General features: G+C 41.5%; 1 protein-coding gene across 10 annotated transcripts in view; it reads left to right on the top strand.

Annotated features, from left to right (window-relative positions):
• Positions 1-946: 946 nt before the first annotated feature.
• LOC115788135 (MAP7 domain-containing protein 1-like) overlaps positions 947-25,167 on the top strand; it is a 50,140-nt gene continuing 25,919 nt past the window's right edge. For all 10 annotated transcript variants that reach the window (XM_030741067.1, XM_030741061.1, XM_030741068.1 and 7 more), the window contains exons 1-2: positions 947-1,303; positions 21,590-21,796. In XM_030741067.1, the coding sequence (XP_030596927.1) occupies positions 1,237-1,303; positions 21,590-21,796 (274 nt within the window). In that variant the 5' untranslated portion in view covers positions 947-1,236. The remainder of the gene's footprint in view (positions 1,304-21,589; positions 21,797-25,167) is intronic.

The raw sequence follows: 25,167 nt of genomic DNA, 5'->3' as shown, positions 1-25,167 counted from the left end.
TACAAAACAAAATGGCTTTACACTAAATCAAATTCATGCTAACAAGCTTTCTGTTTATTTATTTATTAAAGCACTTTTATTATATTGTAATTTGCAGTTCATTATAAGCATATTAAGTTGTTGCTTACTGTCAAAATCAGCAACAAAAGTTTCAAAGAAGAGAGCACATCATCTAGCTCACGAGTGTCAAACTTATTTTAGTTCATGGAAACCACCACATAATAACCTGCATTTAAAAAAACCCAAAACAAAACCAGGTGAAAATATTCTCCTGAGCCATTGTCAAGATGTTAAAATGCTGGAACTGCTGGCTTCGTAAAAGACAGTCTTTACCGAACCACTTATAAAAAAATCCACAGGTTTCCTTTCGTGATAAAAAATATATATAATAATTTACTGAAAAGATGATGGACAGCCTGAGTAAAACAGATAGCTAGCTAGCTAGATAGATAGATAGATAGATAGATAGATAGATAGATAGATAGATAGATATCTGTCATCTATGGAAGCTTGTTATGTCACTGAAAAACTTATTTTTTGCCATCCATAAGTCAAATTTTCAAGTTATTATCTTAAAGTTTTGACTTAACTACAAATAACTCGAAATGTCAAGTAATTTTTAAAAATCAGTTTGAGTTACTTTCTCTGATAGGCTATACTTACTATAAAATATTCCCACTTAATAAAGCCATCCACATTGGCCCCCTTTGGTGGGCCAGTTGAGGCCCCTGGGCCACATGTTTTGACTCCCCTGATGCAGTTCATTTTTAAAACCACAACCAGATGCTTTCTATGTATTTATAGAGTTTTCAACTACACTGCACTGACTTGGTTTGCAAATTAAGGAAATTTTAAGAAAAAATGCTAATGAAATGCTACTAAAGCCCAATGACGCTTTATTTAGAAAATCCTGACCGGAAGTGCTGTCTTCCTGTTGCTAACTTACCTGAAGCTTTTTATTCTCACACTGTGGATTTTCCAGCAGAGACCCACAGACTCTCTGGACTGAACCGAGTCTCTGCTTTTAAAACACACCCAGCAGCATTTTAGTATTACTTTAGAAACTCGGCGCTTTTTTTCCAGCCGGATCCGCTTTTATTTCCACATATTTTTTTGGCCACTTTTTCCTTTTACTCCGCTTGGATTTTACTAAGGGCGTGTTTGGGAGTTTCAGCTCCTGTACTTGTGCGACTCTGAGGAATGACAGTAACTGGAAAGGGACTGCGATCCGCCTGAATGGAAACAATGGATTATAAGGACCTCGGACATAATTTCGAGGAGAAGCTGACACTAACAGACAAGAGTGAGTATCTTACAGTCAGCATTAGGAAAAGGAGGTCAGGAATAGAGCTGGCAGCAGCGTGGATTCTGATCATTGATTACTTTAACGTTATGTAAAAAAAAAAAAATGATTATGCTTAAATCCCAGTTTAAGAAGCGCGCCTTCCTGTGCAGAGAAATGCTTTAATAAAATGTAAATTCAGCAGCTGCTGCAGTGCAGCCTATCAGATTTCTCCCACTAACATCTTATGTGTTTGTCCGGCCACGCCAACAGGCGGGTCCTGACCAGCAGAGATCCGGGAAATGCTGCACTGAGCTGTGGTCTCCATTATCAAACAAGTCAGCGGTGGTGCACTGGGTGGAAAATGACCCACATATATATAATTTATTTATATATATATATACTGTGCAATCACACAGGAGAGAGGCAGTGCAGGTGAACGCATGCAGCTCAAACAGAAAAAACAAAAAAACAGGGATTCAGTGTCTTGCTCAAGAGCACCTCGGACACAGGATGCTGCAGAGATTTCTCACACATCCCAGATTTTTTGTAACAAATCATTGTGTAAATGCAGCTGATAGTCAGTCCAGCTGTCCCTTTTACTGTACATTCATATTGTCAGTTATCAATTATTTTAATCAGGGTGATTGTCACTATGTCTCTTTTTAAGTTGTATTAGATGTGTTATACAGTAGTCTTCTGTAGGCTGGGAGTGATTCAAGTTTTTTTTTTACTCATTTTTAGTGTTGTTTTGATGTATGTATGCAACAGCCCCGCACACAACTATAAACACCTGAATAATTCATCCATCTTCAGTGCTTTTAAGATATAAAAGCACTGAAGATGAGCTTCATGCTGCACACATCTATCATGCATCTCCTCTTGACCAATGTTCACTGGTAGTAGGTGACTTTTTTGTTCACAGGCAGCCCTCTCCCCTTCTCCCCCCATCCCAAATTCCCACTCAATGTGGAGAGCTCTGGATGGATGGAGGGAGGAACGTCTGCTGCAGCAGCTCTTTATCACCGCAAAGGCACGGTGCTCGCTCCCTGCATGTGTGGGTGTATTTTGAAGAAGAATATGAGCCTCTCAGTGAGCAGAGACATAAGCATGAAAGTGGTTCTCGACTCCTTTTGGTTACACTCCTAAAAACCTGGTGCCACAGGGACATCAGACGTGCATTGTTTTGAACTATTGTTCTGGAGCAAATTCACCCATCAGTGTGTTATCTAAGATGGAAAACAAAGAATGTTTTGGTTCCAGGCCCTTTGCACAGAGTGCCGCACGCAGCGGGGTTGACCAGCATGTGACGTTTATCAGGAATGCTAGACGCCGAAAAAGGCAGGGGCGTTAGATAAACAGAAACATTCTTTCTCTCTGACTTCTATCTGGGAGATGGGAGTCTCATTCTTGTACAAAGAAAGAGCCAAAAGAAAAGCCTGCCGGGGTTTGTTTGTTTATGGCGGTCTGGTGCGCCTGCAGGGTTGGGAGAGGGGATTGTAATCCCTTATCAAAGTGGTTTATTTAGGTCTGAGGTTGGCAGACCTTTGCATATGGACCATCCAAATCCCTAAAACCCACCACCCTGCACAGCCCTCCTTACCCCTCCTGACCTCATCTCTGCTGTCGTCCCTCATCTACAGTAAAACCAGTCAACCAGGGACGTTATGCCACATTATCAGAGCCTTGTTTCTGTGCCTGCTGGTGTTTCAGAGAAAAAGCTAAAGTTTGGGGAAATGAATCATAGCTATCAGGCTCCTTTCTTGCTTATCCAGGGAGTGCTGGAATCAAGCTAAGCCTCTCCAAGACATGACATGTTCAAAGACTCTCTGTTCGTGGCTCACAATAGGAGTGGCACCAGCTTCCTGCAACGAGCCAATTCACTTTTTGTGTAGTGTCTTTCTAAAGGAGTTCCCACTGTACATGCTACAACTCCTTCCTACCTAGGTTTAAACCTCTTTATCTGCAGTGCCATCACGCTGACTTTTTCACCCTCTGCTCAACTGTAGTGAGCGTCTCTGTTTGGAGTTAAATGCTCCTCTGTGGAAGTAATCATGAGACGTGGGCTCCCCGTGGCACTGTGAGCTTTCCCAGTCATGCTGACGTTATGGTCTTGGAACACTTTCAAGATCACAGGCAGCCTGGAAATGTAGCTTTCAGCCTAGAAACCTTTCTGTGCCGGCTCTAGATTTGCCTCTATTCTGCAACAGTGATTTCAGAAATGAAGTAATCTTAGTGTTAGATTTCCATGTAGCAAATAAAGCTGCAGTTTTATTTGTAAAACGCCAATTCTTGACTGAAAGAGTTTTAAATTGTGAAGTAAAGATGTTTACTAGAGAGAGCGGCAACAATCAGGCGATCCTCTGTGAACAGGTGACAGTGGAGAGGAAGAAACCAGGCTCAGGGAGGGGCAGACAGAAAAAAAGAGCTTGGAGAAACACAAACTACAGGAGAGAGAAGACAAAAGTTAATGATATGCACTGGTTTAAAAAAAAAACTATATATATATATATATATATATATATATATATATATATATATATATATATATATATATATATATATATATATATATATATATATATATATATATATGTGTTTTACCCTCAAAATAATGAAAAATTATATTTGCTTGCTCTGAGCAACAGTGAAAAACACAATCTCGTCCCAGTGACGATCTTTATATAAAATAATTTATATATGGTTTATCATATAACTCATATAACTTACAAACATTAGCTTGTCTGGGCTGCTAGCTTACTCTGGTTGCTACAGTGGAACTATACAGTGGAAATCTGCTACCTTTGTAAAGTGCATTTATTCCATAACAATGAGGGTTTACAGCAGTAACAGTGTAACAACTAACTACTCAGTCGTTTTTATCTTAGTGTCTCAACATTATAGTTTATATTGTTTAAATGTAATATCTGCATTAACAGGGTGCGGTTGTTTCACTGGGAGTAGAAAAACAGCCCCAGAGGACAAAGCTCCTCTCATCTCCAGCATCCAGACGAGGCTCGAGTTCTCACAGCTCTGCCAACTGTGTCTCATTTGTGGCCCGGGGGCTCAAATGCATGTAACTGCGGGTGGGATGGACGGATGTGGAGGGGATCGGCTGGAATGACTCTGAGAAACTGGACTGGGAGTCGAGCTTTAGGGGTGATGCAGAGGCTTGAGATTATCCTCGAAGAAGAAGGGAAGGAAGGAAAGGGAGGAAGGAGGGAAGGAGGAGACAGGCAGGAGCGCTAACCCCTGCCGTCCACATCCACGTCAGCGTCCCAGTGACTAGATGTTACAAATCACAGCCGTCACTCCAGGAAAGCAGAGGAAATGCTCATTCTGCCGCTGAGTATGAAGAAAGAGAGGGAAGCAGGTTCCTGCGAGCTTATGCGCAGATTAGTCATGTTTCCATCCGTACCCAGCATTCAAAAAAGCTGAATCCATGAATGGGTCATTGATATTAATAATCCTTTTTGCAGCATAATCGTTTTAGGGAGCGGTGTGAGGTAGGGGTTAGTCATAAAAGGGGCTGTCATATCACATTTAGATTAGAGTCAGCGAGGTGGAAACACCTACACTTCTGTACACATCTGTGACTATTTTAGAGGTGATGTGGGAGGAATAAGAAGAAGACATGCTTAATTTTTCTCTTTGAACTTAATGTATTAACACTCAAATTTCTACCAGTATTTATTAGAGAAAACCAAGAGAAAACCACTGTATACTGCCAGAATAATATACAGTGGATAGCAGTGACCAATATCTATGAGTAAACAAATGTGCTGCCGCTCATATAGATAAATAAAAGGGCTGAACAAGTAAGAGCCATCCTGCTGCGACAGGCTCAGGCTGCTGGGGGACTTCCCATGAAGTCTCTCTTTCCTGCCTCCCTATGCTCTCTTTTTTCTTTCTCTTCCCCCCCTCACCCTGCATCTGGCAGCCCCTCTCTGAACCTGGAGGGGAGGGGCTGGCAGGTTTTTCCTGTTAACAGGGAGTTTTTCCTTCCCACTGTTGCCAGGTGCTTGTTGTCTTTATATAAATCAACTGAACTGATTTAAGTACAACTATAAAACAAAAGAATCATAATAATGTTGACATAAATTTGCTTATATTTCTTTATAGTCATTTTATCAACAATTTGAGACTTTTCTGTGCATCCATCCATGCATCCATCCATCCATTTTCTGCTGTTTATCTGGGCCTTTGGCAGCAGTCTATGTCAGACCTCCTCCTCCAAAACCCATCAGAGAGATGTAATCTCTCAGCGTTCCTGGGTCTGCCCCCGGGGTCTTCCTGGTTGGACATGCCTGAAACACTTCAATTAGGAAGTGCCCAGGAAACATCCTAGATAGATGCTCAAACCACCTCATTTGGCTCTTTATACGTTTTTGTATAAAATAACATGGATTAACCCTCTGGGGTCTAAGTTATCACAAAAATGGACTCTTTTGGAAAAAATGTAAATAGCTTTTGATGTTTGTCACTCAGAATGAGTATTATTTTGTTCCACTGAAAACAGTTTATTTAAAGAAAAAAAAACATATTCTGGTTGTCTGGACCTGAGGGCGGCAGCCTCTTGGGGTGGCAGTGAACAGTTCTGGGCAAAGACTCACGGGGCTGTTAATATTTTTGTTTTAACTGTTAAGTTAGCAGTGTTGTTATCATTGCTACAGTCACGTTATGTTTGGTCCTTGATTGTTGAGTGAGTGTGATGTGTTTTTGTGGTTAAGACCACAAAAACACATCACACGTTTGAGGCTCAGTAATCCCCATGAATACCTGAGACCTAAGGCATGTTCACAATGCTATTTAATCCAAATCTCATCTCATTAAATTAAAAAGTAAATCTAAATATTCTGCCCATTTACAGCTGACTGCTTTATTTCTCCAAATGTCTTTCAGTAGACGATAACAACATGGGAATGTCATAATTCCCAAATTAGCATCACGGGGCGGGGCCTTGAAGAGGGCTGAAAATACCCTTATATTTATTTTTCTGTAGATTATTGTTTAATTGCATGGTTTATTGTGTAAAATCAGGAGGAGCTAGGAATCAGCTAGCTTCGTAATTTCACTTAATTTCAACGATGCTTCTCAGTTTTATCAAAACTACATTTTTAGAAAGCTTTCTTTGGTGGGTGAACATTTTGCCCTTTTCTCTTCTTTGTTTCATTTTAAATGTCGTCCAAAAATAAGTAGAAAATAAACGAAACAAGTAAAAACTGTCAAAATGATCATTAAAATGTGGCGATAAGCAGAGCAAAGAGTAGCAAATCTTATAAGTCTCCCCAATTTTCAAAATAAAACACTAAAGCAATATTGAGCTTTGATACTTTACCTCAGTTTCAGTTGAAATTAGCCTTTCCTGTCAGCACTGCTCTGTACTTGACTCTAGCTTAAATACTCTGAAGACTCCCTTTGATGTAAGAGAAGGAGCCTACAGTATTGATCGTGTCCTCGGGGTCTTTCCAGCTAACCCAAAGGCAGGTTTCTTTTTTATTCTGTAGCTCACACAGTTTTTTTTTCCTGCCTTGGGCACTGGGACTTCATATTAACATTTAATTTATAAATATTAATGGAGGCAAATTTATCTCTGATGTTAAATAGTAGTTTTTTGGGGTTTTTTTGGCATCATGTGGTACAAAGGACACCTAATCTATTCAATTCCTTCCTTCAAACAACATTGTCTTGTTTTATTTTAGATAAAAATCAGCAGAATCATTTGGTAGTCATTCAGCTGTATCCTGTACTTTACCCATGCTGCTTTGCAACATGTCCTGGATGAATTTGTGGATGTGAGGTTTTGGACCTCAGGGAAATCACTAACAGATGCAGCCCCTCGCTCCCTGCTTTGAAGTGTATGTGCGTGTGCAGATAACAGCCCTGTTGTAGCTGCGCTTCATGTTCACACACACACACACACGCACACACGTCCCTGTCACAGACCCATTGGCTCTAATATCAGACTGCAGATGATGATAATATAAAAGCACATGTATGTGAGCAGCCATCTTGACTTGTGATGAGTTACCAGAGAAAATCTTTGTTTTTGGAAGCGAGGATCTTGAGGTTTGTCAGATGGTTTCTCACTCTCTCTCACGTTGTTCTGCTCTCTATTTTTGAACTGAGGATGAGCAGCGCTAAACCAGTTAAACTGCAGCTTTTTTCCTGCTGCACCAGTCGATTGATTTCCTCTGCAGCCTCCCACAGCGACGCCTCACCGCATCACACCGCTTCTTCCGTTACCCACTGCGAGCCCTGGCGATCCAGCTAGCAGCTCATTGTGTCTTTCTGTTCTCTGAAAGGATCCTTGAAAAGCTTTTCATTTAAGTGGAAAAGGAAGAATGGCAGACAGGGTTTCCTCAAGCCTTCAACTTTATGTTTCAGCATTTTGTTTGATGTGTCTGATGCTCAGAGCTTCGGTAAATCATGTAGAGGCTTTGTGGCCTCAGCGAGGCATCTTTAATGTCCTCAGGCATGTTGTTTTTTCTCAGAAGTCACTGAACAGCTGATGTTTTTGATGCAAAACAGTACGGCGTTGATGCTGCAGCACCCTCTTCATGCTGATTTTAGGGAATAGAGGCATTCGGTCCTCGTGTTTATGTCATTTATGAGATGAACGACTGGATTAATTCAGTTACATTTTTCTTTTTCTTTTTGCCTCTTGTATTAAAAGGGTCAAGCTGTTGATACAGGATGTGAAAAATTGCATTAAAAATGAAAAAATGCATTCATGTTTAGAACCACGTGTGCATCCTGCTGCTTCAGCTGCTTTCCATGTTTAATGATTTGCAATCATTTAGGAGCCGTTTTTTTCTGCTGCTCCTGTGGGTGGCTGTGGCCCAGGAGGTAGAGCAGGTCATCTACTAATCAGCAGGTTGGTGGTTTGATTCCTGGCTGCTCAGGTCTGCATGCCAAAGTATCCTTGGGCAAGACACTGAACCCCAAGTTGCTCTCTGATGCAACTGTTGAAGTATGAATGTTAGATAGTAAGCACAAATACCAATTATCTGACCCCTGCAGCTCAAACCCAAAGTGTATCCAGTCTAGTTATTACTGAAGACTAAGAAATCCAGCAAATATTCATATTTTAGACACACACGAGATCTCTTTGCTCTAGAACTGCTGGAATTATCTTAAAACTGCTGTCAGTTTAATTTATTTCATCTTTAAATTTTAGCTAAAAATCAGTTTTGGTACTTCATCAGAAATTAAACTGTAACACATAAAGAAAATCCTCCTTTATTGACCTGCTGTGACCAGGCCGAACCCGACGACAGCCTGTCGCAGCGCTGAAAGCGGACCTCGGCTGAGATTAAACTTGGTCCGTCATCACACCTCGCTTTGCTGCCAGGCCAACGTGAGTCAGCCAAGCAGAGTTATGCCCTACTTTATGAGTCCAAAACAAGAGTGTGGTGGTGGGGCAGCTGGGGTCTATATATGCTTGTGTTGGGTTGATGTTTCCATCACAAGTTTCCATAACAAAATGATTTTCTCAGCTTTGTTTTTAATGCTACAAACTGAAACTCCTATGAGTCTGCAGAGTAGGAGTGTAGTGACAGGAAAAGCTAAATAAAGAAAAAGGTATGTGATATACGGATATGATATCAGCTGCAGTGCGACTCACTGCCGATCCTTCTGTCTTGTTGCCCTTGTCTCTGTTGTGTGCGACAGATTGTTTTCTGTGGGATTATCTTCAAAAATTACAGCACCTCCACAAATATGAGCAACGTTCCCTTCCATGTAAAAAAAGAAGACACAAACAGTTTTATAAAAATTTAAACTGTCATTATTTACATGTTTGGCAACTTTGCAAACAGCACCACAAAAACAACATTAGCAGCTCATAAATGTTGAATACATTTTGCATACTGTTACATACTTACAGATTGGTACACAGATTCATTTGTAGTTACTTCGGGTTGGCTGTAGCTCAGGAGGTAGAGCAGATCACCTACTGATCGGAAGGTCGACGGTTCGATTCCTGGCTACATGCCAATGTATCCTTGGGCAAGATACTTAACCCCAAGTTGCTCTCTGACGCAAGCATTGGAGTGTGAATGTTAGATAATAAAAGCACTTAGATTAGTTAATGCTGTATTATCACCTCCTCCTTTAAGCCAATGTTTTTTTCTGATTGGCTGCCACTCACAAACAGCAGGTTTGAACAACAGGTGGGTGGAGCTTCTTTGCTCACAGCTAGAGTGTGTGTGCCCAAGATGACCATGTTAGGATATCCGCTCTCTATTACATCATACAGAGGCAAGAGCAGTAAAAACTGGTTAAAGGCTGAGCTTTTGGCTCACAGGATTACTTGTATATACACCAACCTCATTATTTGAAACTTTATCCATGTTTAATATTGAGCAGGGAACATAGAAACCTGTAAAAGGCCCACTACCATGGAGGGAGGAGTGGTTTTTGAACTGTTGCCTAATGAACATGGGTGCTGGTGTAACACTGCCATACCCCATGTTGCTCCTGCAGTCATTACTATTGCTGAATTTATGGCATTTAATCTCATTATTTTTTTATATTTTTGTTACTCTTAAAACAACCATCATGCTCCTGTTTGTCCTTTCATTTGCTGAGTTTGTCTGTCACCACCTGAAAAATTAAATAATATAATGAACAAATGTTCAGGCTTGTACACCAATGCACACCATAGCTTCAAATGTTAGAGAAAACATCTTGTGGTTGTTTACATCATGAGCATTGCTTGTCTTTGCTGCGTCGTGGAAATGATGTAATGATGAGGTCATGGCAGAGGAAGTGAAACTCCCTGACTTCAGCCTCAGGCATATCGTCGAACTGTCTCAAAGAAAGAAAAAAAAAAAAGCTTGTCTCAACATTAAAACGACTCAAATGTTCCTCTTTCTTGTTTTCCTTTCTCACTGCATAACCTTTGACCCTATTTTTACTTTGAACCTTGTGATGGTGAATAAGGATGCAGGGAAAAGTGAGTAATGGATGATTCATGTATGATTTATTCTTGGCTCTGTGTGCATCTTTGTGACTGGGTAACCCACTTATTGTGGTTAAAAGCATCTGGAGATCCGTCTGGGTTTTTGGAGGACTAACATCCTGCTGCCTGCTCTTTAGCTCTCACATCAAAACACGTAATGGCTCTGTGGCGCTTAGTTAATATTTTATTTTATTAGGCACTTTTATTTTTTCCCTCCTTTGACTGGCAGATTATTTGTTACTGATAGGAGGAAATGCTATTACATACTTCCAGTTACTGTCAGTGACAAGCATCTTGTGTCCCAGGCAGCTGCATGTTTGGTTCTTTGGAGCGACCCAGCAAACATTTCTATACAGCATAGTATCGTACTTTGTGTGGCAATATTGTATCGTTACAGGGACACAAAATATCCATAGTTTATCCATCCTCATCTGCTTATCCTGTTCAGGTTCGCCGGGGGGGTGGGGGTTCATTCAGAGTTTGGATTTTTCAGGGTCCAGTCTTGTCAGTTCACAGAGAAATCTCCAAAACGTATCCGTCAAAGTGCATTCGTCTGGATATTGTCCGTATCTGTGATGGATACAGAGGTATCGTACCTTGGATAGTACCGTATTTTAGGGCTTTTATTCCAGTGTCTGGGAATACTGCGAACAACAGGACTCATCGTATGCAGCACCATCCTGAGAGAACGTTAGCTGGGCAGATGTACATTAAATCGTCTCAACTGAAAAGCCATCCAACCCTGGACACAGAAACATGAATTTCTGTCCACGCAGGCAGCAATGCATATGTGATTTTTGACAGTTTATCACAGTTGATTTATGTATTATCAGAAACAGACTGCATCTAATTGCCAACTTGACCCCATTCATTTGCAGTCTAATATCAGACTGATATTAGACTGATTCTGTCTTATGGCAGCATTTGGCAGTGTTGACATGCTAGACAGTCTCATTTTGCAGCAAATAAAAAAACTTTGTCTTATTGGATAAAACAGATATTGACAACTTTGAGGACAAAATTTGCAGTTGAAAAAGGTCATAAGTCACAATATATGTTATTGTAATACTCAGCATATCGTAAAATGTTAAAAATCGCAATAATGTATCGTGAGTGAAGTATTGTGATAATATCGTGGGGTTTCTGGTGAGTCCCACCTGTAGTAGATATCATGTAGATATCAGGAGATATCTCAAATATGGAAGGTGTCTGAAAATGTTTAGTAAAAGACAAAAAAATTGGTTACATTTGAGTTTTTGTAAATGTTTAATGTTTGTGAAAATAGCAAAATAATTGCTTTCAGTTCAGGTGAATAGCTGTTTTAACAGGATAAAAAGGTTAAACAATTTGAAGAATAGTGTCATCTCGACAAAATCCAAAACACAAGAGCTCCTCAAATACATGTTGAGAGCGTGGAGTCTGTAATTGAGGCCCAGCTTTAAGATGGAGGTTTCTCCTCTTTGATCAGGATGGGGGAAGTGGTATTTATCTGTGTGTGACAGTGATTCATAGCTTTGCATTTTGTCATCACTTGTTGCCGTGACTTTGAACCGATTACAAACACAGCTGTTGGTCCAGTGGCCTCTCACAGCATAACGGGATAACCTGAAGGGTTCAAAGGTCTGTGCAGCATTTGTTTGTGAGGCCTCAAGTTTTCCTGTACTTTAGAGCCAGTGGTGCTGCACACACAATCCAAAAACAATTACTGCAAAAAAAAAGGGCCAAATGTAAAAGGAAATCTGCACACCAGAAATGGCTCCTTAGCGGCTTTTATTACAGATCACCACAGATGTGGGCAGATACTCGAAAGGTCACATATGTGGTGATATGTAATGAAAGCTAAGGAGCCATTTCTGGTGTGCAGATTCACTTTTACATTTGGACTTTTACATCATGCATGTTTGATTTAAGGCTCAGTGACCTTTTACCTCACCGGGTTGTGTTGTTGGTTGTCATGAGATGAATCTCAGGAAGGGGATTTTCAGTTTAGGGCAATCATTGGGAAGAAGCTCTCCCTAACACTCAGAGTGGAGGCGTGTTTGGTCCCAGGAATGTGTTTCCTCTGTGCTCCCTGAGGGCACGGACCCTTGTTGTTCAAGAGTGTTTCCGTTTTTTTCTATCCACGAAGGAAGAAGAGGTGGAGGCATCCGTCAAGGACACATGTTCCCTGTTTTTTGGGTGAAATACTGCAAATTCCTAGAGTCACTCGGTCTCTTTGTGGAGGCAAAAGCAGTGTGACATTATCATTTTGCTTTGAGTACACATGAAACATCTAATGTCATCCCTTGTGGCCTTTGTGGATAATTTTATCCAGGTCCCTGCAACCCTTCGGCACATGCAGGGCCGCAGAGACACATGCAGAAGACACAAATCTGCTGTATAAATTCCTGCAACGGAAATGCGAATGCCAGAGATTCCTGAGATCGGCCTGACCCAGATCCAACATGTCCCACTCGTCACAAAGACACACATGCATGCCTGTGTGTTCACATATTATCTAATGCACATAACTCACAGCAGAGTCTGGCCTGCTTCACACAACACGGGGGTTTAATTTTTAAAAGAAATTTCAAATGTAGGAAAAACATATCTACTAGCATGTAATAATAGTGTTGCCAGAATATACGCATGCCTCAACTGTGGCTCAACGGTTTCATAATGAAAATGGCACCTTAATTATTACACAAAATGCTATATTTATGGGACACCACACTGTATACTCTAAAATGATTTGAGGCAGTGCAAAATATCTTAAAGTCTACACGTGTGTCGGTTTAGATTCATTGAATGAATGCTAGAAAAAAAACAAAACAAAATGGGCAGCTGAACAGGGGCACCTGAAGCCAACAGGTTCTCCATCTTGTTTTTGTAGCCTACAATACTGCTCACAGTGACCTAATGCCGAATCTGCATCTGTCCGCACCCGCACAGCGCAGTATCAGCTACCGTAACAGCACGTTACCCACACACAGTCACTGACCAGCAGCCTCGGGTAAAACAAATAACTGCTGGTCAGATTTTCAACCAAATGCGTTGTTGTTTTGATTCCCTGCTGGAGGCAGGCAGTCCTGCAGCGTGATGTAATGGCTCTCACCCTGCAGCCTTAAAAAGGAAATTTGTTTTGCATCTTTTGTCTTTAGCTTAAGGTGAACAGATAAGGGTGCAAATGGGGTCTGCAGGTGGAGACGCTGATCACAGAACATGTTACACATCTTAAAGCACTTTGTGGGCCCTTAAAATAAGCTTTATTTACCTTGATATTGTGCAGTTTCTTTTAAAAACAGAACAAGGCTAAGTATGAGACTGAAAATGCATACAGAGATTCATTTATTCTTTTTCTTTGCTGGTGAAGGCAGACTAAATACTGAGAGACTTTAAAAATGTCCTTATTTATCTGTTCAATGCTACATTAAACTTCTTGTACTGTCATTTCTCTTCATGTACAACCATCTGGGACCCAGTTAAAAGGGAGTTTTTCCTTCCTACTGTTGCCATATGCTTGATCATCGTCATCATCATTTTTTAGAGTCTTTACCTTACAATATAAAGCACCTCGAGGCGAGTGTTTGTTGTGATTTGGCGCTAGATAAAAAAAATTTGAATTAGAGCTCTGTGCTCTAACACATGAAAAGCGGCACTACACATGCGCCTTAAAACTGTTTTTTAAAAGTCTGCAAAATAAGCAAATACAACTGTAAAATAATTAGTATGGAGTAAACAGGAGAATATTTGCATCCTAAATATAGTGAAGTAGAAGTAGAAAGCAGCTTAATGTAGAAATATATAAATAAAGTAAATGTACTAGCTTACATTGCAACACTGGACCTGTTGTAAGACTACCGGCACTCTATAGCCAAATGGCACTGGTGGCCATCCCTGTGGATACATCCCTGCTGGTATAAGCAGGTGTCTGTGGGGGACATTATTGCTAAAGCTGAACACATTTGTCCTGCCAAAGATGCCCACCCACCGGAGCATCACTGCTGAATTTCAGCCAAAAATTAAATGTGGTTAAATTTGGCTCCCTGTTTGGCAGGTTGTCTGCACTCATTTTTATCTTCCTTGTTTTATTCTGTTTATTCTGTTTGGATTTTACCAGCCAGCGTGGCCCACACACACACACAGTTTCCTGCAGCGCCTGTGCAGTAAATCAGACGTACCGGTTTGTGGTCACTGTGAGAGAAGCCAGCCCCTTTTATGGGCGACACGCTCAATATGGTGGGTATTGCTATTTATAAACCCAGAGTCTGTCACAGTGGCACAGAAACCTGAGACGGCTGCAGAGGGACGAGGGGGAAGCAGAGGGTGAAGATCATGCTGAATTTGTGTTTCTGTGTTAAATGGAGCTGGTCACATGCTCAGATGGTCATGTGCAATGAGATGCCCTTGTTTACTTGGCACTAGTTCTGCCTGTATAGATGTTTAATGTTGTTGTGGTGACACCAGAGGAAAATGTCTCTTCATAAGTATATGTGCATGTTTTGATTTTAATTTTTACAAGTATTTATAATAACAGTTTGTTAAGTTTGGAGGTTTGACAGGAATCAACAGCAAGCGTGTCATTAAAGACAATGTCTGATCACTCAGAGTGCGCTGTGCACGGCTGGTGGTTCAGCCAGCGTACGTGACAGGTACAGAGGGAGAACGAGCACGGCTCCTGTGCCACGAGAGCAAGATGTCGATGCACAGCAGTTTGATGCCATCCATGGATACCAGCCAGCTATCTGTTTAAAAAAAAACATATGCTTAAGTGGCTAAATCTAGCAACAATATGATGAACTGAAACTGATGAGCCCTGCTGTGAGAGAGAAGGATGTGTTTATATGAACACATAAAAAAAATGAACCAGTATGTAATGATCTGGGTAAACGCCAGAGTTTGTCTTCGAATTTCACCGGTAATCAATGTTGAAAGTAGCAAATATGTAAAAACCACAATCACTCCGATCTATCCATCCATCCATCCTTTCAACCATCCATCCAGCCTTCCTCCATCCATCCATCCATCCATCCATCTATCCATCCATCCATCCATCCATCCATCCATCCATCCATCCATCCATCCATCATCCATCCATCAATCAATCAATCAATCAATCAATCAATCAATCATCCATCCATCCATCCATCCATCCATCCATCCATCCATCCACCCATCCAGCCTTCCTCCATCCATCCATCCTTTCATCCATCCATCCAGCCTTCCTCCATCCATCCATCCATCCATCCATCCATCCTTCCTTCCTTCCTTCCTTCCTTCCTTCCTTCCTTCCTTCCTTCCTTCCTTCCAGTTAAGGGTCACGGGGGAGCTGTAGCCTATCCCAGCAGGCATAGGGTGGGGTTAGGGGTACATCCAGGACACATAAGCTTGTAATTGATAACTGTGATCATAATTTTGCAAAGCACAAAACCTTTGCAGAGACTTTTATGATGTTCAAATCGTCCATTAATGGACGGGTCATTGCTGCTCTCTTTTTTCCACTCCTTAAAGTCTTATACTGTGCATATTTAGCTGGCTGTAAGTGGCAGTTATGAAAAGCTTAACACTAATAAACATTGTGTAGTTTTGCACTAGCACAAATGGAGAAGGGACTTAGAAGAAAAAGCATAAAACAGTTGTAAAGTTAATATCTTCCCTCAGAATTTAGCCTGTAGTCTCATCAGAAAGCATAACCCACCTCCTGTCCTCTCCTTTCAGTGCCGTTAGAGATCTATGGAAGCAGCCACACCCATGCTGCACTTACAGTAATGACTACTCTCAGTCAGATCTGCAGCATAAACCAGAGCCCTCTTCCATAGCTGCTCTTTGTACTTGTTTTTACTGTGCAGCTCCTTGCAGTGGTATTTGGTGATAAGCTGGATAATACACCCTCTGAGTTGTCCTGAACTGTGTGTAAGAGCCAAAGAAATAAAGAAAAACAGGCATTTTATCTTAAAGATTACAAATATTGACATGAAGGTGAGGTAGTCAGCTGTTTTTAGTGCTGTTCTGCTGGTTTCTGTTGGCTGGATTTACTTTAAATACTTTGCAGACTTTTTAGGTAACCAAACAATGAAAAAGATTCATGGTTTGGGTAATCCCTTGGTAACCCTGCACCACCAGCAGCTTAAAGTCTTTATTTGTTCATTACAAATACCTTCAACAATGATATCAGACTAATCTACTATGTATTCTGTGCTAATTAGGTAACGTGTCCGAGTAACACACATTTTGTCAGCCCAAGTTCGCAAGTGGCCCCTGATGATGTCTGCACATCATCTTAGTGTCTTTGTCTGGTTGTGCTGTTTCTCACGTCCTCAGTCCTCAACAAATCAGCTCTTCTTCTTCTTCAGTCAAGAGGTCTTCATCTATTTTTATGGATTTCTTGATGGGAACAGTTTTTTTGATTAGCAGTTTTCCACAATATTCCACACATTCAACACACTTCTGCAACCAAAGCAATCGCAAGGAGGTTTTCGGTGCAGCCACCGTATACCTCGTTGAGACCAATTTCTCGCTGCCAGCAACCTCCAGCAACCACTCATCAACCTGTCACAGAATACAAATGCTCCCCTAGCGGCTGGAATGCAGGTTTAAGGCACTTGACAGATATTCCAGTTGTAATATTTGCATCAACATCTACACAAATTAGTCTTAATACATACAGTTATTCCATATTTTTCTGGCAACTTTACAGTGACCGTCTGTAGAAGCTCCTAGCACCTGCAGCATAGTGTTTTTCCCATCAGTGTTTTAAATTCCAGGAATTCAGGCATCTTTTTTAGCCGTATAAGGCTGTTAAACTCTTTCAGTTCAAGAAAGTCAGCCACACTAATAATCTCCTCGTGGAAGGAGGAGCACTGCAATCCTCTTTTTGCCAAATCCTAATCCTTTTTTTCCAACATCGAGTAGTAGCGTTGCCGTCCTGTTTAAACGCGATCACGCATCCTTTTTCTTACAGTTGCTTCCTAATCTAAACACACAGGGGGCTTAATTCATATCCCATTATTCTCCCATCAGTATTCTGTGCTGTACTGTGCATTAAGGCCTTTGTTGAAGTACTGAGGGGATAGTTGGAGAGGAGCCCAGTGTTAATCTGTGATTTATGTGGTTCGGTGAGCGTTTGGACCGGCCTGATGAGAGCGTCACGCTCCATCTGCCCATTGTTGGCTGACTTGAGTGGAGAGCTGGCTTCAAGCCTCCAGCCTCTCACCTTCCTGCCTCACTATCTCTGAGCTCCTGTCTCATTATTCCTCCAGCGCTCTCTCTTCTCAAGTCCTCCTCTGCCGTGACAAAAACAGCCTACTGCACTGTTTCTCATTGTCCTCCAGCTCTCCTTTCTCTGTAAATCTTTCTTCTCACCCTCCACATGTCCTTGTAGAAGAGCACAAATTGTACCTTCTTCCTGCTCCACCATGCGTCACTGCAACTCTGTGCGCTGTGTCACAGAGTCTTCCAGCCTGACAGCCAAACAGGGGAGGAGGGACGAGCAGCTGCTGAGCAGATCACAGCGATAGCATCAGCAGGGCGGCCCAGTGAGGGAAGTCAGAGCAGGGATTGAAACAGTATGTGTTTCATCTATCACAGGGGTTAGAGGTCAGGAAGCGTATGATCTTCACGATCTGATCGTGAAGGTTGCTCCCTTCTAGACACTACATAAAACATGGCGTTGTAACTAGAGATTGTGAATGTTTCAATTTATTTTGGTTCAGTTATTGATTTTACAGAGGTGTTTAGGCAGAAAGGGAGGAACAGGGAGTACTACAGAGCCTGTGTAAACTGCTGTATAATCACTGAGGTGCAGACTTTTAACAAACACTAATACAAGGTGTGATATGGAGACTGAGAGATGTTGGTGTTTAACAGTCTGTGAGGGTCTTATGCTGCTTTCACGTGGGTCATTCCAACTCACTCAGACAGTTACATTACTTCCAATTAGATCTTTGTGTGGTGCACATTGGCAACAGTTACAGTTTAGATCTAAGTAAGTCATTTAAATGATGGTCTTAGTAAATATTAAGGACCATATCTATTAACCTACCTATTAATCATTTACAATTACTATTCAAATGTCAGAAACTTGGATTAAAAGCCAACACGATGATGATTTTATTTATTTTCTTAATAGACAATTTTGATTTGCCCGAAGTAAAAATGTCCAGATTTGCTGCTTTTCAAATATTAATTCAATTGTAATTTTCTAAACTAAATACACTGATCAGGCATAACATTATGATTACTTGCCTAATATTGTGTTGGTCCTTTTTTTGCTGCCAAAACAGCCCTGAGCCGTTGAGGCATGGACTCCACTAGACTCGCGAAGGTATGCCGTGGTATTTCCACCAAGATGTTAGCAGCAGAGTCCTGCAAGTTGTGAGGTGGAGCCTTCATCGATCGGATTTGTTTGTTCAGCACGTCCACAGATGCTCGATTGGATTGAGATCTGGGGAATCTGGAGGCCAAGTCAACACCTCAAACTTGTTGTCCTGAACCATTTTTTGCTTTGTGGCAGGGAGCATTATCCTGCTGAAATTGCCACAGCCATCAGGGAATACTGTTTTCATGAAAAGGTGTACATGGTCTGCAACAATGCTTTGGTAGGTGGTTCATATCAAAGTAACATCCACACGGATGGGAGGATCCAAGCTTTCCCAGCAGAACATTGACAAAACAGGAGAAACCACTTTAACAGGAAAAGACCTCCAGCAGAACCGGGCTCTGGGAAGGGAAGCAATTTGCTGCAACTGATGAAGGGTGAAAAGACAAAAGAAAAGCACAGAGAGATGACAAACATCAAACAGGACAAAACAGAACTATAGAGGGAGAAGATAGAAAAGTTAATGACATGCAGTGGTGGCTTATAAATGTATCAGATCACAGTCTGGTAACAAAGATAAAGAGACACAAACCAAAAAAAAAAAAACTGCTGATACTTTTAATGTTTCATAGCAGCAGAAAGACGTGTTGCCACCTGTGGCTTTCCTCTGCATTTTTCAAACATTTGTGGGTGTAATCTTTGTGAAAGCACCCACAGGTGACATTCATTAAATCATCAAAAACAGCACACAGGAGGATGTGTGTGTCTATTTTGGTTTCACAGCTGTGGACTTGTATTGACTGTTTTTTCAGGTGGAAGGGGGTTAAGGCAAGGGTGTCAAACATATGGCCTGTGGGCCAGAACTGGCTCGCTAATGGGTCCAAAAGTGACTAACACTATGTTAAACGGTAAACAACGAAAGTCACATCTTGCACAGCAGAATGTGAAGAGTTTCTCCCCCAAAGTGGATCATCATCTGGAAATACTTCAGATTTAGTAGAAGTGATGTTAACCAAGAAGAAATCATATGCAAAAAGTGCGTCTGTGTGTCTGTGCTGCAAAGCAACACAACTAACTTATTCACCCACCTGAGAACATACAGCAAACTGCAGTATAATTAACACATGAAGGCCAAGAAAAACAGTGCAGTGGTTGCTAACGTGAATCACTCAACGTCAACTCAGATGTCCATAAAAGCAAGTGTCAGCGGATCCATCTAGCTCACAAAGATGCACTAAAATCACCGACACAATCACATTGGCCAAAAATGTGTGTCCAATAGACACATTGTGGAATCAATATTTTGGGAAGATATTTTTTTCTAAGTTGCAACACCCAGGATGTATGCAAAGCATTGCAGGGTTCAAGTGTTAATTACATCCCATCATGCAGGCACAATGAATGGAGTGAAAGACTTTATATTATTTGTCTGCTAAGATTAGTTTATAAAGATTAATTAACAGGAATGTTGCAATTTGTGTTTGGTTTTGGTACTTTTTAAACTGTTTTGTATTTTTCTTCTTAAACATGCACTGAATTCAGTTGCATACGGAGGACCCACTTTATTTTAATGCAAAGATTGGTAGAGATGTGAAAGCAGTGTCTACATGACAATGTCACTAAAATCAATGAGTCCCTTTTGTGTAATTTTATACATTTATTACTTAAAGCTTTAGCCCAAAGAGCCAAGCTGATGATGAGTTTCTTTGATTTATGAAAGCAGCATTTCTAACATGGAAAACTGAGAAAACTGTTTGTATTTGTCTTCTTCGTGCTAAAGAAAGGGAAAAAATTGGCAGGGGTTTCTAATAGATTATTTGGCATTAATATTAGTGGTCCAGCCTACTTACGATCATATTGGATTGTACGTGGCCCATGAGCTAAAACCAGTTTGATGCCCCAGGGTTAAGATGTTAAGGTTTGAGGCACACCAGGGACTAAAGGTCAGGATAGTCAGGCTTCAGATGACACCTGCTTTTTAGGCCAAAATGAACAACCTTGGGCTCCAATTCAGGGTCACTGGAGCCTATCCCAGCTGTCAGAGAGCCAGAGGCAGGGTACATCCTGGACAGGTCCCCAGTTTGCCCCAGGGCTACCAACAACGATTCACCCTCACAGGGATAACTCTTTTAAATGTGTAAGTCTAAATGAAATAGAGAGACTGTGTGGGCACAGTCCAAATTTAAAAGATGCTTAGTTTCAGTGACACAAAACTCAGTGATGTGGTTCAGGGGGTAACGCGGGGTCATCTACTCATCTGAAGGCCGGCGGTCTGCAGTAAATTTAGCGTTTACCGCTTTGAAAAGCAGCAATTGCCAAAATTATTATTGCACTAATTCTTTAAACAGTAATAACATGTTTCTGTATAAGTGCCTAAAAGCGAATAGTCTGAAGCATTTTGCTGCACGCTCGTTTCCCAGAGTCCCAGATGAACTTGAGAAACTTACTGTGCCCCAAAGTGGAGTGAGATCATTTTATATGGCTCTGTGGGGATATTCAACCCAATTTAGCATTAATTATCCCCGTGATTATAACTATGCAAACATTTTCTTTATTTCAGGGAAGCAAGCTGAAACAGACTTACACAACCATCTCCAGTGTTTAGCCTCCCTGCCTCATTATTAATGTGTGTGGTGGTGTCTTTTAAAGGTTTAATCCCCACTCTGCGTCTCACCTGCTGCTCCTGTGTTTACTAGTGTTGACAGGAAAGTTTTTTCTCTGCAGTAACTGAAGCCATTGGGGACCGAATGCAGGATCGACTGTCTGTGAAAAAGATTTTTTCTAATGAAGCTGAAGTGTTGTGTTAATGAAGCCGCCGAGGGCTTCACAGGTTCACAGGAAGGTGTGTTTCCAGCAGAGGTAGATGGAAAGCTTTTAGTGGAAGTCTCACCTCGGAGATTGTACAATAATGATGACTGACACGACAGCAGGATATCACGTGTTTGAGAAAAAGCAGCAGTGACAGCATGTTCAGGTTAATTTCATGTTAATAAACATGACAAATTTACATTTATCAAACTTTCTTCCTCCCCTCTCCATGTTGCAGCTCTGCCCCTGCAGACAGACTGTCAGTCCATCCAGAATGGGGACAAATCTTTGGGGAAAGACCTCCTGACTCCAGAGGACTCGGCCGTCTCAGACCTTTCTCCTAAAACAGACTCCAGCTCCAAGACAGAGATCAGGACGGATGCCTCCTCCAAGACGGAAGCTCGGCCATCCACGCCCGGCTCAAGCAGCCCCCAGCCCAAGAAAGGTAGACTCTGAGCTGCCTGGAGCTTTGTTTGTGGCAGAGGGGATGCAGTCAGTCAGTCCGAGTTTAGTCTTTGGTGTGTAAAATGGTGACTTGGCAAATTGAGTGGATTTTTATGTCTGTAAATTAAAGATGTAGCAGGAATTGAGGACAAAGAGAGACGGGGAATGACATGCAGCAAAGTGTTGGTTTTGTGGATCGTGAGTGGGTGAAGTCGCCTTCGGGGTTTTCTGTCGGAGCAGCTTTCCCACAGAAATGTTTCTTTCATGCAGTCAGGTCCACAAGTATTTGGACAATCACACAATTTTTTTGTAATCTTGCCTTTGTGCACCACACGAGCGAGGGAACGCAGCATTCGGTGGCGTCTGTGTCATTTTAGTCTCTGGGTTTTAGCTGGTTTTGGAGTTTTTGTGATCCTGTGTTTTAGTTCATGTTTTCTTTGTTTTCCTAGTATGCTGAGTTTTAGTTTATCTTAGTATTTGAGTTCTGGTTCCTACTTTGCATAAAGATTTCAAAGCCTGTTGTGATGGTTTATGGCTCTGGTGTGTTTTAGTGCTTGTATTCTTGGTCTTTATTCAGCTTAATTTTTGCTTTTGAGTTTATTTCCTGTGTTTAGTTCCCTCAGTATTATTATTAGTAGTATTATTATTGTTTTACCTCATTTATGTCCCCTTCTTGCATTTTGGCACAGCGTGAGAGAAAATACTGCTTTTTGCCATCATTTATGGTCGCACTAGTGATGGAGGCAGCAGTTACTGAAAATGAGAAGACTGCAGAGTCTAATTCTTCTGAGAATGAGTGCCTCTGTGGAAGTGTCTTTGCTTGTTTGTTTTCTACAATTTCGCTGGGAATTCCAGCGATTTTACACATCAAAGGCGGTTCACGGGCCTTCCGAGAGCGCTGCAGCTCGTGTAAAAAAAAAAGTCATGTAAAGCGTTTTGTGTCTCCAGAGGGAGCTGCATAAAGTCTGACGAACTGCCTCTGAAGCTGATGGTGTGAAGTCAGAAAGAAGTGAGGTCTCTGTAGCCTCCTCTCACCTCCTGCTTTAGCAGATACTGGCATGAATCAAAGTTGCCAGGTCTCTATAGTTTTTTTTTTTTTTTTCACATGCCCTTAATTTTTTTAGAACTTACCTGAGAAACCTACAGGTGACAATGCAAATGTCCAAATGCAGTGAGATCATACATTATCTGGTCTTTAACCTACCAGCTCCCTCACTCAGAGTTCTTTATGTCACTTGTGCCAAAGTGAGAATAAGGCAGCTAATTACCCACACCAAGTGTGTGCGTGTCATTCTGTCTGTAAACGCAATATCTCAAAAAGTTTTGCATGAATTCTGATTAAACGTTGTGAGGGTGCAGAGTGGAGTCATGTTAGCAACCCATTAAAATGTGGTTTACATCCATCGAGGTCTTCAAGGTCAAATTAATGATTTATTGGTTGAAATTTTACAAAATGCCCTATAACTTATGAGCGATGATTCTTACAAGGGTGGTGTGTGTTATGAACATATAGAAAGCACTGTATAAAGATTTAAAATATGCCACATTTGCCCTCTGACCTCTCCTTCCAGGTCAAATAAGGTCAAACTTTCATAAAATGTCTTTTATCTTTAAAACTCTGCTTATACACATTATACAGATTATACACTGCACGAAGCCTCTGTGGATTCACCTTTATCCCTTAAAGCACACTTGCACGTGCTCTGTACACATTTTCAGGGAAAATGTTATTGATCTGTGGAACAATAGGCTGCATTTGGGCTGCTTACTCGTAGAGCTGAATTCTGATTTCAGGTATAAAAGGGTCAGAACAGCTTTAATGTAGTGTTAAAATGGCAAATAAAAAATTTGTTACATCACTAATCGTTTCAACATTGTCTCTGTTGAAAATTGGCAAAACTGAACCTTCTCTCTCGCCTGCCGTGAGGATTTTATTTAGTTGTTAAAACAGGAGTCAGCATTTTCTCTCTGCGTCAGGCTGCGGGGTTCATTTGTTTTCTGATGGAGACCGGCTCATGTGGATCATTCACTGCAGTGAGTACGACTTTAAGGCGGAGTATTTATGTCCTCCATTTTTCTCAGGCGTGGACATTCACATGCTTTCTCTTCTAATGCAAGTTTCACTCTATAATTGAGCCATTCCCGTGGGACAGATGGCCGTGGATGAAAGCCAAGTTGTCATTTGTTGTGGGGATGTACAGTATAGTGCGGGGCAGTGGTGGAGGAGGGGCGGTGGGGGTGGTGCCTTCAGTGATGTCTCGGTGGTCCGGGACCTGCAGGCTCATGCTGGAGATTCACTCCTCTCTGCTCTTCATAGCGTCTGCATGCAGCTATGTAGGAAACTCTCTGCAAGGTGGTGGTGGTGGTGGGGAGGGGGGTCAGGTTGCCATGGAGATGGGTCTGAAGTGGTGCTAGGTCCTCTGTGATTGGTTGAGAAGATGTGGCATACATTTTGCATAGCACGAAGAAGAACCACAAAAGGAGACGGGATCAGCAAGCACCCCAGGGGTCCCGTATTTTTCAGCAGCCTGTACAGCTCGTCAGTCACGGCTACACAAATCCTCGCGTTACACCAAAGTGTATCAAGACTCGAGCTAATTACTGCCTCAGACGAGGATGACTGAACAGCAGATCGCACACAGGAGTTTAAATGTTGACCTTGAAACTGAATCACTGTGTGAACAGATGTGGATTACCTCCTTTTTACATGTTTAATATTCCCAGCATTCAATATTCCAGATTCATTCTACAACACAGGATTGTGTGGTGAAATTTCAGCTGTAGTCCCTTTATGAAAACTTGAACATGGGAAAAACTGCTCTGAAATCTGGCGGCACTGCAGTGGATGGTCATGGATCACTTGCCATAGAGCAGCAGGTTGAAGAGGCTGTGTGGGGTGGTTATTGTTTTTAGGCTCTGTACAGAAATCTGCATCACTGACTCTCAGTGAATCTGTGTCGCTGATATTCTGGGCAGTTTAAACAGAGATGCTGTAAAAGGAGGAGCCGGTACTCAAAGTATCCTGAGCTTAAATCTGCTCTGAAACAACAACATGGTGGGAGAAGTATAACTTCCAGGGAAAAAATAAGCTTTTTAAAGCAGCAGACTTTTTAAGCATTTCCTGTCAGGTTTGATTCGTGCCTGAGTGATTACTGAAATTAAAGTTAATTTAGGTGCTGCTTCAAAATAACTGCCCAAATAAGTTCCCAGAGGCTTTTCGAGGTGGATGCTGAATGGTGAGACTTCCTTCTAGATGGACTTTGGTTTTGAATTAACAAAATTAGCAAAAATATATCCCAGTCTTTTGTTGTCAGGGTGGAGGAATGTGATGACTGTGATGTGCACTTGAGCTCCACACAGGGGTGTGCATCT

This window comes from Archocentrus centrarchus, chromosome 11 (genome assembly GCF_007364275.1).
Source record: "Archocentrus centrarchus isolate MPI-CPG fArcCen1 chromosome 11, fArcCen1, whole genome shotgun sequence".
Taxonomy (NCBI): Eukaryota; Metazoa; Chordata; class Actinopteri; order Cichliformes; family Cichlidae; genus Archocentrus; species Archocentrus centrarchus.
The sequence above is the reverse complement of the archived record's forward strand: the minus strand, read 5'-3'. Positions and strand labels throughout refer to the sequence as shown.